Source organism: Muntiacus reevesi, chromosome 15 (assembly GCF_963930625.1).
Source record: "Muntiacus reevesi chromosome 15, mMunRee1.1, whole genome shotgun sequence".
Taxonomy (NCBI): Eukaryota; Metazoa; Chordata; class Mammalia; order Artiodactyla; family Cervidae; genus Muntiacus; species Muntiacus reevesi.
Window position 1 is genome coordinate 29110142 of NC_089263.1, and position 12763 is coordinate 29122904.

Sequence of the window (12763 nt, forward strand, 5' to 3'; positions counted from 1 at the left end):
TATTTAGAGCTAAAGCAGACCCCCCAGGTTAAGGGCGCAGTCCCTCAAAACTGCCTCCACTTCAGATGCTATCCCCAAGTCCCAGGTTGTGCTTCTGACCAACTGCCTGCAAGGTGGGGGTTCTCATGACCCCCTCCTCAGGTTCTGTAATTTGCTAGGACAGCTCACAGAACTGAGGGAAATGCTTACTTATGTTTATTAGTTTATTATAAAGGGTATGATAATAAAAGATGAACAGACAGAGGAAGAAGTATATAAGGTGAGGTGCAGAAGGGTCCTGAGCACTGAAGCTCTGTCTCGAGTTGCAGAGCACCATACTCCTGGCATGTGGGTCTGCTCACCAACCCAGAAGCTCCTGAACCTCTTTGGTTAGGGCTTTTATGGAGGCTTCATTATGTAGGTATGGTTGATCAAGTCATTGACCACTGGTGGTTAAATCAATCTCCCTCCCTTTTCCTCCCCAGAAGGCAGGAGTGAGGCTGAAAGTCCCAGTCCTCTAGTCACTGGGTTGGTTCCGCTCATAACCAGCCCGCATCCTTCATGACTCACCTCGCTAGCATAAATTCAGATGTAGCCGAAAGCAGGTTATTATGAATAAAGAAAACACTCTGTCCCCTACCACTCAGAAAATTACAAGAGTTTTAAAGGCTTTAAAACCGGGACAAAGACCAAACATATATTTCATGTTATATCACAGTACTTTACATGCACTATCTCATTTAATCTCCACTATAGACCCATGAGAGAAGTACTCTTATGGTTAATTCCCATTTTCAGATGAGGAAATAGATGCTTAAAAAGTTGAAGGAGTTTGTTCCAAGAGAACCAGGTACCCATACCACTTCCTCTCTCTCCCTTCCTCTCCTCCCTCTGGGCTCTCATACACACACACCCTGTGTTAGGACAATCAAATGAGATCATTCACAGAAAAACAGTTATGCTTCTCAAATTTAAGGGGTTGTGATTTTTATCTGCTTTGACCATTCAGGAAACTGGGGACTAGAAAAATGAACTAAAGCTTGTATTTCACTCCCAGACCACTATTCATTTTCTTACACCATGAATCTCTAGATTTCTGAGAGTTCAAGATTTCCTGCTTGTTTGGTCCTCCTGCTAATATGGGTTCTCCTTCCCTGAATTATGAATACAAATATTGCTGACCACCCTTTCAATTAAATATGTGCTGCCTTGCATTGCTATTTTACTATTTGGTGTTTGCTGCAGCTTATCTCCAGTCAATCAGTTCAATGTGGCTTGTAAACTCTTTGGTGGGCAGAAACTGAATAATATTTATTTCATTATCTTCAGAACCAAGTTCCCTGCCCAGCCCCTAGCACACCTTTAATAAAGGTCTGTCTGATGAACTGTTAGAATGAACACAATTCTACATGTGCCAATTTTTGGTTCTTTGCACCAATGAGGAGAAAATCCGTTTCTAGGTTTGGGAATTAATACCATTTGTCCAGCAAAGACTACTCTTGCAAGTATCTTTTTCTGTCCAGGCTTTCAGCCCCTCTCGACTGCAACAGAGCTTTAGTTTCTGGCCTTATTATCCAACCTACATCCTTCATATTAAGGTTTCCTGTTTGGCTCAGACAATAAAGAATCTGCCTGCAGCGCAAGAGACCTGGGTTTGATTCTTGGGTCAGGAAGATACCCTGGAGAAGGGAATGTCTACCCACTCCAGTCTTCTTGCCTGGAGAATTCCGTGGACAGAAGAGCCTGGCGGGCTACATCCTTCATATTAGGGGCAGATAATAACTCTAGTTACATTATATTGCTGTGTGACAATTTAACCAAAACTTAGTGGCTTAAAAACTAAATTTTTTTTTATCTTATGGCGTCTTCAGGTCATAAATTCAGCCAGGCACTAGGACAGCTTGTCTCTGCTCCACGATGTCTGAGGCCTTAGCTGGGAAAACCTGAATGCTGGGGGAAGTTTCATGACTGGGGGAGATTCAGTGATAGAGGACTAAAATCATCTGGAGGAATCCTCACTCACAAATCTGGCGGGACACGCTGGAACCTCATCTGGGCTGTTGGTGGAACATCTCTCCATTTGGTCTCTGCTCCCTCACAGCATGGTGCTGGGGTTCCAAGAAACACCCTCCCAAGAGAACAAGACATGAATATATTTTTTATGACCTGACTTTGGAAGTCATATGATGTTACTTCCATTGAAGTCACAAGCCCACCCAGATTCAGGGCAAGGGGACACAGAACATCTCAGTGGGAAGCATCCATGCCACATTGTAGGAGGAACATGTGGGACAGGAGATCATGAGACTTCATCATCCTAAAACATCACTTTAATTCTCTTTTCCCACTACCTACAGAGAAAAAAATCTGTCATTGAAAGTGTTCTAAATTTGTCCTAAAATACCTTTCCTCTTTTCCTCCCTTTATTGACTTCTTCACTCTGGCCAGACATAACTACTCTGTCAGCCACTTGTTAAACTCATTTTTACTTCTGCTCTTTTATCTCAATGGATCCCTCTTCTTTTGACCTAATAAATTCTACCTCTCACTTAAAACTCTTAATGCTTAATTCTGCAGGATGAACTAAGGTGGCAGGGATCCTCAGAGATCCCAAAAGCTACACTGCCACCTAAGGATGCTTTCAGAACACCATCTGTCTGGATGTGGCTCTTGCCATCTTGCCTTGGCTCTCCTTCCTATGTGCCTGGGAAGCAGAAATGAATGGAGAGACCTCAAACCACAGCTCATTCCCAAGCTACCTCCTTTTCAGAGCCCAGATCCCTGAATAATAAATTTTTGACCAACATGAAGAAAACAAAGTCCCTACCCTGTGGACCTGTTCTTGGAGGAGACTATGAGCAAATGACTACACGTTAATTCAGACCTAGTCAATCATCTACCTTGAAGAGACTTAAAACATGAATAGTAGATAGTTTACATAGGAACTGAAGCCATATTTTAAAAAGTGGTGGAACAGAGAGATAGATAATGAAAACACAAATAAATACAGTTTCTGTATAGAAGATAACAGGTGTATATGGTGATGGTAGGGTATTGCTTTAATTAGATTGGTCAGAGGAATCCTTTCTAATGATGTCAAAGGCAGAGGAGGATACTAAAGTGAAAGTTCTTCCAAAGATGTAAATCTCATGATAATTTGCTTTATATGTATAAAAACACATGTATTAGCAATGAAAGTGGAAGGTATATTCAAGAAGGGAGATGATAAGAAGAAGAAGGGTGAAGGGTAAAATCTAATGTGCTTGGGCCCGTTTTGAGAACAGGGCAGGAAAAGCAAGCAATTTATAGGTGGTCCCACACCATTGCCACCAGGGAAGGCAGAGTAAAATTGTTAAGTTGCTCAGTTGTTTTGTCCGACTCTCTGTGACCCCACAGGCTGTAGCCACCAGGCTCCTCTGTCCAGGGAATTCTCCAGGCAAGAATACTGGGGTGGGTTCATATTCCCTTCACCAGGGGATCTTCTCAACCCAGGGATAGAACCCAGGTCTCCCGCATTGCATTGCAGAAAGATTCTTTACCATCTGAGAAGGAAAGTTACGACCAATCTAGACAGCCTATTAAAAAGCAGAGACATTACTTTGCCAACAAAGGTCCATCTAGTCAAAGCTATGGTTTTTCCAGTAGTCCTGTATGGATGTGAGAGTCCGACTATAAAGAAAGCTGAGCGCCGAAGAATTGATAATTTTGAACTGTGGTGTTGGAGAAGACTCTTGAGAATCCCCTGGACAGCAAGGAGATCCAATCAATCCATCCTAAAGGAAATCAGTCCTGAATATTCAATGGGAGAACTGATGCTGAAGCTGAAACTCCAATACTTTGGCTACCTGATACGAAGAACTGACTCATTGAAAAAGACCCTGCGGTGCTGGGAAAGATTGAAGGCAGGAGGATTTGGGAAGACAGAGGATGAGATGGTGGGATGGCATCACCGACTCAATGGACACGAGTTTGAGTAAGCTCCCGGAGTTGGTGATGGACAGGGAAGCCTGGCGTGCTGCAGTCCATGGGGTCGCAAAGAGTCGGACACGCTGAGCGACTGAACTGACTGAACTGAACACCATTTCTCTCCTGGAGGTTATGACTGAAGAGAAAGTGAAAGTGAAAACAGAGCGCAAAGCGTGGGAAAGGGTCATGAGCCATAATTCCACTTCCTCCTTGGCCAGGGTCTTCCTGCCCTCCTCCTCATGTGCTAGTGCCCCTTCGTTGGGCTCAGATCCCTGCCAGTGCCTTCGTACCCCAATTCCCCAGCGCACACGAGGGCAATCGACTCTCGCTCCGCCCCCCCAGAAGAACTTCCGCGTCCTCGACTGCCCCGCCCCCGGCGGTTCTGCGCACGCGCGGGGGCCATATTAGCAGCGGATACTCGAGCCCCGTCGGTGTGTCTTTCCCGCGGAGAAAGGTGTTCGGTGTCGGTCTCCACGCTTCAGCGTCTTCCCTCCGGTGAGCCTTTACCCTCTGCGCACACTCAGAAGCTTGGCCGCTCTCCCTGCAGGCCGGAGCCGTAAGCGTCGCGGCAGAGCGGCTCCCGGCCTGCAGCGGCCGGCGAGGAGCCGTGGGCACGATGACTCTGCACCGGCTAGTCAGTGACGGACCCGCCGGGGAACTGGCCCCGGCCGGCCTCCATCGGGCTTCCCTGCGCTGAGCGGGCACCGCGGGGCCGGGGACGCTCGGGCGGCGGGGCGGGCGCGGGGCTGGTGGGCAGGACAGAGTGGTAGGGCTGCCTCGGTCCCAGGAAGAGTTCGTATGCGAAAGTGAACCTGCGGGATGGGAGGTGCGTGTGAACTCGCCTCGGGCCGTTGTCCGGCGTGGAGATGAGAAAGTTGTGTTCTCGCGCGAATCAGAAGCCCGGCGGGTCTCCTCTCTGCGCCCTCCTGGCTCTCTGCTCAGGACCACACTTACCTTTCAGCTGCCTGTTGCAGTACCGTCATAACTGGTTATTCTGCCCCAGTCTTCACCAGCCAGAGCGATCTTTAAAATGTCAGTCAGCTCCTGAGGCTCTTTGGCCCAGCATCATTCCTTGGAGCCCCGTTGCTTAAGAGATAAAATTCACAGTTTTTACCTGGGCATGCGGGCCTCCGGGGCCTAATCCCTGCTTGTCTTTCCATTCTTAATTCTCAGTATTCCAGAATTTGGGAAAATTGGCTCTGGAGGCCGAAGTTTGGCTTTTCCACCAAGTCACGCAGAGCCCCAGTGTTGTCTTCTGCAGAAATAGTAATAATGCCAAAGATTATTGTCCCGCTTCCCCCTTTCATGGTTCAGGACCCCGGTATCATCCTCTGGAGAAAGCCTCAGCCTCTTAGCTTGACATTCACAGCTCTACATGGTCTAGATACTTGTTTAGTTCTATAGTTTTTTCATATATATATATTTTTAAAATTTTTAATTGGAGGATAATTGCTTAATAATGTTGTGTTGGTTTCTGGTGTACAAGTTGTGAATCAGTGATAAGTATATATACCTCCCATCCCACCTTTCTAGGCTGACACAGAGCACCAGCTCCCTGTGCTATGCAGCCGCTTCCCGCCAGTTAGCTGTTTTATACATGATAGTGTGTGTATTTCAGTGCTCCTCTCAATTCATCCCACCCTCTTCCTCCTGCCCCCGCTGTGCCCATAAGTCCATTCTCTACATCTGTGTCTATCCCTGCCCTGCAAATAGGTTCATCTGTACCATTTTCTAGATTTCTATATATGTGTTAATATATAATATTTGTTTTTGACTTTGTGACTCACTTCACTCTGTGTAACAGGCTCCAGGTATATCCACCTCAGTTCACCTGACTCCAGTTGGTTCCTTACTGTGACTGACTAATATTTCGTTGTGTCTATGAATACAGCTTCTTTACTCATTCATCTGTAGACAGACATCTAGGTTGCTTCCATGTCGTATATATATATTTTTTAACCCCAGCAACTTGTCTTACCCATTGAGCTATCCTGCCTCAGTGCATTGTTCATGCTTTCTCCTCTGCCTGGGATGCCTTTTCCTTCTTTCTTCCCCTATTCTTTCTCTTAGACCTGAATGTTCTCAGCCTTATTTCTGCCTTTCCTGTCTCTGATTTGGGCTCATATTCTGTATTTGTTTCACAAAAACTGTTTTCTGGATTTTCTCCAACCTGTTTCCACTCTACCCTTAGTGCCTCTGTTTCCACACTGCTTTATAATTGTCCTTCTGTGTCTGCTTCCCTCACGTGACTACCAGACTGTAAACTCTTTAGGAAAGGGATTGGTCTTACCTATCTTGGTATTTCAGCATTTAGCATAGTGCCTGGGTGCACCATAATGTTGGCTGAATGAAGAGAGTGGACAAAACAGATTTTTTTCAAGTCAAGAAATGCGTTTCAAATTGTTTCTTTTTAATAATTACCTTATTTTCTTTTTACAGGAATTATCATAAACATAAGAAAACATGGTGAGTTAATACACATGCCAATAACTGTTGCCTGATAAATCAAATTGCTTGTACTCATCTTACCAACTTGCATGAGAAAATTGAAATGGAATGATGTCTTCTTATCTGTTTCCTCCCACACTCTGAATTTTGCATGCCAGGATGTGTTCTATAAAATGATTTGTGGGTTTGTAGGGGTTGACTTATTTTTAGTGGGTAGAAATCACTTGTATGTTTTTCCTTTGCAGTCTCGAAGATATGACTCCAGGACCACTATATTTTCTCCAGAAGGTAAAATATAAATTGTTTGGTCTGTCTCAAATAAAACTAAAAAAATATTTTTAGGTGTTAAGTTGTTCATCCTTTTTGTACTTTGAGGTAGTTATGGTCATTGGGTTAATTACGTGCTTCATAGGACTAGTAGGAAAAGTGGGACAGTTGTTTGTAGTTCTCTAGTGTTGTTGCTGATTGCTCTTGAACCAGTGGTGCAAGAACAAGGAGGAGAGTCTTGGTTTCTTGCTGCTTGTGTTTTGTAGGTCGCTTGTACCAAGTTGAATATGCCATGGAAGCTATTGGACATGCAGGCACCTGTTTGGGAATTTTAGCAAATGATGGTGTTCTGCTTGCAGCAGAGAGACGCAACATCCACAAGCTTCTTGATGAAGTCTTTTTCTCCGAAAAAATTTATAAACTGAATGAGTAAGTCAATCTTAGGGAAGAGAGTTGAAAACATCTCATCATATTTTGGTAGGGCTATGCACTATGACACGGTACAATTGAACAGTTTGTTGTGTTTTTTCTTCTGAAAATTCCTGGTTTTAACTTACTTGCTTGAAACCTCCTTGAGGCCCACGACCATAAATGCGGGGCCAGGTACTCAGTGGAGAAACATTGTTGTATAGTGATGAGAGAACAGGCATGGTGGTCACTCAGCTTTGGGTTAAATCTAGGTTCCACCACAAGCTGTGACCTCACACCCATTGTTTAACTTCTCTGGGCCTCCAGTAGAGCCTACTGGAGTGACTGTGGCAGTTCAATGAAATAAAATGAATGAATGAAATAAGCTAGCACAGTGTTAGGAACATAGCAGGCCCTCAAGTTATTGTTGAGGATGGTTGCGAAGAATCAGTTTTAATTATACTGAATCTTACCAAAGACCACGCGTCCTGGAGGTCTTGGAAAAGTTTAGACAGGGCCTGTACACTAGTGAACTTTCTGATATACTTGGGTGTGCAGGACTGCAGCTAGCAGAGAGCTGGATTTGCTGATTGGAGACCCTCCCTTCTGTGGTGCGCCATGTGAATGTTGGTTATAGGGCCTTCTTGATACACACACCCCAGAAGGTGTCATCCATCCACAGAGATGCTGTTGGGCCCTCTCAAGCAGCCTGCAGGCTTGACTGGGCACAGTGCCAAAGGAGTCAAGGCTGTAGGAGAGCCAGGGCAGCCTTCAGGACACAGAGGGTAGATAAAGAAAATGCACCCTCCCAGTGAGCCTCACCCTGGGCTTCCTTCTTAGGCTCAAAAGTATCTTGCCCTTCGGGTCCCTTCACCTTCACCCACATCAAGTGAGGCCTTTCAAAGTGAGAGTACTTATACCCAAGAGTGTGAAGTAGTCTGTCTTCCTGTCTGGCAAAACATTTTTCTTCCTTGTGGTTGAATCTTCTTGGGATTTACCCTAGCTTTCTAGTGTTTTTTCTCTTGCCCTGTTCACAGGGTAGTGATGGTAAATGCATCTGTTGTGAAGAACTCAAGGGTGCATTTGTTTATCTTATGTGTTGAATGACATCAAGTTGAAAGTTTCCTCCAAAGATAAAACTCACGTAGTTTTTGCCTGAAGGGTGTAGCAACTATGAGTAATAAGCATGGTGCATTTCTAATAGAATTTAGTATATTTTAAAACTTGTAAAATACCTCTGGCAAACATCCTCCCTAATTACAGATAAATGTCTTTCTTTTTTGCAAGGGATATGGCCTGTAGTGTGGCAGGCATAACTTCTGATGCTAATGTTCTGACGAATGAACTGAGGCTCATTGCGCAAAGGTATGGTCATAAATAATTGAGTTGATGATATGTAAAGTTAGTTTTGATGTTTCTAAGAAGAATGCATTTTTTTTTAAGATTAAAGTCATTAAAAACCTATTAACTGAAAATTACAGTTTATTTCTTTAACCAAACTTTTAAAATATTGGGTTGGCCAGAAAGGTCATTCATCTTATGGAAAGCCTGAATGAACTTTTTGGCCAACCCACTATTGTTTACGGTTAGGTTATTAAGAGTTGCCATACCTTCTACCTTCCCCCTTCAGATTACAACTATTATGTTGTCCCCATGGCAGAGATTTTTTTTTTAGAGGGTATTTTGCTTAGAGTGTGTAAAGTGTTTTAGAGAAAACTATTAATATGCCAGTTTCTTTATCCTAGGTATTTATTACAGTATCAGGAGCCGATTCCTTGTGAGCAGTTGGTCACAGCACTGTGTGATATCAAACAAGCTTATACACAGTTCGGAGGTACTGAAACCTTTGGAAATTTTATTCCCCAAACTTAAAACGTTATGAGTAATATCCTTTTTGAAATGGTAAAAAGAAATTGAAAATGAAATAAGTAAACACTTTTCATATATTCCAACTTCATGAACTAACTGGCTTCCATTATGTAGACTTTCAAACACTTTATTAATAGACTACTGAAAGGCCAAAATAACATTTTAAAATCAGAAAACAAATGACTTTTTACATAATAGTAATGATATTCAGCACTGGTCATCTGTGTATTCCCTTTCCTCACTGCGTCCAAATCCTAGAAACAAAAGTGGAATTTCTGATGGAGCTTATCTGTGGTGGCCAGAACATGAGCAGTTTATGAATGCTTAACTTCACAGAAAAGGGGTTAGCCACATTCACTGAGCCCAAGTAATCACAGTGGTGCTAAATTTAGAGCGTTGATATGTGTGACTTTGTTTTCTCTGTTAAAGGAAAACGTCCTTTCGGTGTTTCATTGCTTTACATTGGCTGGGATAAGCACTATGGCTTTCAGCTCTATCAGAGTGATCCTAGTGGAAATTATGGAGGTTGGAAAGCCACATGCATTGGAAATAATAGTGCTGTGAGTATTTTTGTGTTGCTATAAAAATCTAGCAAAAGGTCTAATTGCCATAAGTACAAAGTAGTGATGAGTGTAAACAGCATTTTAAGGTAGCTGCAACAAACTTAACATGATATGAAAATCTCTGTGATTTCTATTATTGATAAAGCCACAGGTACTACTAATCCTGCTAGGGCTTATTACCTACAATAATAATGAAAGGAAGTACCAGTTTTCAGTTAGAAGTTGTGAAAATAAGATCTAGTTTTTTGGGGGTTTTTTCCCACAGGATAATCACAGACTCCCTGAATTCTGTCACAGATCCCTGGGGTCCATTCATAGATCATGAGCCTCCCTCCTTCACACCCCTATCCCAAGTCTACCCTCCCTGCCATCAAAATTGTTTATATTGGTTATAATGCCAATAATTAGGCATTATTCATGTTCCTAAAAATGTACAATTTTAAAGGAAATTCTCTGTTGATTCTTTATGTTTTATAGGCAGCTGTATCAATGTTAAAACAAGACTACAAAGAAGGAGAAATGACTTTGAAATCAGCACTTGCTTTAGCTATCAAAGTCCTAAATAAGACCATGGATGTTAGTAAGCTCTCTGCTGAAAAAGGTAATTTATGTGCACGCCTGTAATTTGTTTAGTGAGAGAAGTAATTGAGTGGCTCTTGTGTTAGGCCTTTAACATGTTATTGTAGTTCATTGAAACATCAGCCTTTTTAAGTTAGTTGGTCTTATAACCATTTCCTAGAGAAGGAAATGGCAACCCACTCCAGTATTCTTACCTGGAGAATCCCAGGGACAGAGGAGCCTAGTGGGCTGCTGTCTATGGGGTCGCACAGAGTCGGACATGACTGAAGCGACTTAGCAGCAGCAGCAGCAGACTTGACCATGGTCAACACTGACAAGTTCTGGAGCTACAATCCCATATTACATTCCAAGTTTAAGGATTTGAGTTGGAATGTTCTCAATCTGTAATTAAATCTAAGCCATCCTATTTTATCTTATTGACTTCTTAATGATAATATCTATGCTTATATACACAGAAAATAAAGAATATGAAAGAAAGTAGTTACATATTTATATGTGTGTGTGTATATATATATATATGTTTAGTGTACTTTATCAGAGGTATAACATTTAAATAAGTTCTGAATCTGATCTTTTGTGTTAAGCCCATGTTTGCTGTTGTAAATGATATATTTAGCTTAAGTTATATGACCGCATAAAACAATATTTCCAAATAATGTGTTTGAAAACTTATGGTAAATTAATATATTGATTTAATTTGGGATGACTTAGCTTCTGGTGTTCCTTTAAAAATGCGATTTACTTGCAGATTGTTGTCTCTTGTCTACTTCTACTTAATTTCAGGAAGCAGTACTCGATTTCCCCTACTCAGAAGCTCTTCTCCATTTGGTATTAGTCTGCTTTTCTCATCTGTAGTCATAGGGGCTACTTTTCTTTTGAGAGGTTTGAAAAATAAGTGTAAGTAGTGGTTGAAGATTCTGACTGAGCCTTCAGAGATCCCAACAAGGAAATTATGATTCCTTCTGGTCAGGCTATCTAGAGCAATTGGTTTGGTTGTATTGAAAACTTTTTCCTAAAATTAACAGAACAGCAGCTCAGAGGTTAGTATGGGTGAAGATAAGGAAGATATTAAAATAAAAATATTAATAAAAGCATTACCAGATTGAAAGTATTTTGTTTCTTTAAAAGTATCTATGAATTAATTGTATTAGGCAGAAAACTTGGAAAAGTGGTGTACTAAAGCTCAAAGGGTATGAAGAGATTGAACTGTAGTTGCTCGTTAAGTGTGTTGGCTAAGTATGGCTGCCTGTAATACATGTGTGTGTGTTTGCCTCTAGTGGAAATTGCCACACTAACAAGAGAGAATGGAAAGACTGTCATCAGAGTTCTCAAACAAAAAGAAGTGGAACAGTTGATCAAAAAACACGAGGAAGAAGAAGCTAAAGCTGAGCGTGAGAAGAAAGAAAAAGAACAGAAAGAAAAGGATAAATAGAAGACAAAATCAGGGATTTTATAACTCATTTGGGGCACCATTTCAGTGTAAAGGCTGTCCTACTCTTCCACATTGAGAAAGCTTTGACTTTTTTAACTTGTCTAGTGGGAAAATAGGATGACACCAACTGAATTGGGTCCTTGTTATTTCTGTCCAGGTGAATATTGTAATAATGATTACTCTTTATGGACATCTTAATCACCCTTTCCCTCTTTTTTTTTTTTGAATAAAATTTGGAGAGAATGGAAATGTTGAGGGGAAAAATTCTCTAGCAATAACTGTTGAAGATACCAGGATTAATAGGGCTGTGGTTTTTTCATGCTTTGTATGTAGTGTGGCCACCTTTGCGTAACCTTTAAAAAATGGACAGAAATGTAAACAGCATAAATAGAGAAAGACGGGAACTGCAGTGATTTCCTATTTTGTTCCCCTACCAACTTGGAGAACCTGTAGCCCAATCTGAGCAAAACAGAAAGCTGTCTTTCTAGGCCTCATCTGATATTACCCTATCAGAGGCCTGTCCAGTGAAATAAGTCACATTCCTCTTCTAGGTTTGCCAGCCTTTGATACTGATAGATATTCTTACTGGACCTAAAAATTGTGTGTGTGTATACATGCATACATATGTGCAAACATAGTAAAACATGAAAGGCATGATGAAAATGAAAGCCCTGTGTACCCACTGCCCAGCTCCAGAAGCAAATTAACCAGTACTTGTGAAGCCCCCTGTATGTACATTTCAGGTCTCATTCTCCTCTCCTCTTGCCTAAGAGATGACCACTACCGTGAGCTCATCGTTCCTGTGAGCTATGGGTCTTCCACTCTGATTCTCCACCCCTCTACTCCAGGTGGTCCTGGTGGGTCTGTCAGTCAGAGAACCCCACTCCTGTCACAAAGGTGAGCACATACATAGCTCAGTCTGCAGGAATGGGTTTGAGAATGAGCATGTGGACTGAGCAAGGCCAGATGCGATGTGGATATGAGGAAACAACGCTGAGGATTGTACAGTAGACCATCTGCCCACAGATGGCAGCACAAGCCACGTGGAAGGTTATGGAGCAGAAACTAAGGCTACAGAGGAAAAGCGTGACCAAGATGAGAATAGTTCAGTTTTATCCAAGGGGAGCTCCATTGCTGACATTTGCTCAATTCAGGTGCACTGAGGATGCTGCCACTTAAGAGTTCTCTGATGGAAGTGCCGAAAGGCAGTGCTACTTAAAGTGGTCTGTGGATCAACAAGCATCGCCCAGGA

At 42.3% G+C, this 12763-nt stretch overlaps 1 protein-coding gene across 1 annotated transcript; it reads left to right on the forward strand.

Moving 5' to 3' along the window:
- The first annotated feature begins 4328 nt into the window (after positions 1–4328).
- On the forward strand, positions 4329–11760 carry PSMA4 (proteasome 20S subunit alpha 4). Its single transcript, XM_065906981.1, has 9 exons — positions 4329–4440; positions 6385–6411; positions 6639–6681; positions 6927–7089; positions 8356–8433; positions 8814–8902; positions 9367–9497; positions 9978–10101; positions 11357–11760. Exons 2-9 carry the CDS (start codon positions 6409–6411, stop codon positions 11509–11511), a joined length of 786 nt encoding a protein of 261 aa, XP_065763053.1. The 5' UTR covers positions 4329–4440; positions 6385–6408; the 3' UTR covers positions 11512–11760.
- Positions 11761–12763: the final 1003 nt, after the last annotated feature.

Excerpts from the sequence above, each read along its gene's own strand:
- PSMA4 (XM_065906981.1), top strand. Across the intron at positions 6,682-6,926 it reads CACTATATTTTCTCCAGAAG|GTCGCTTGTACCAAGTTGAA; the intron begins GTAAAATATAAA and ends TGTGTTTTGTAG. Across the intron at positions 7,090-8,355 it reads AAAATTTATAAACTGAATGA|GGATATGGCCTGTAGTGTGG; the intron begins GTAAGTCAATCT and ends CTTTTTTGCAAG.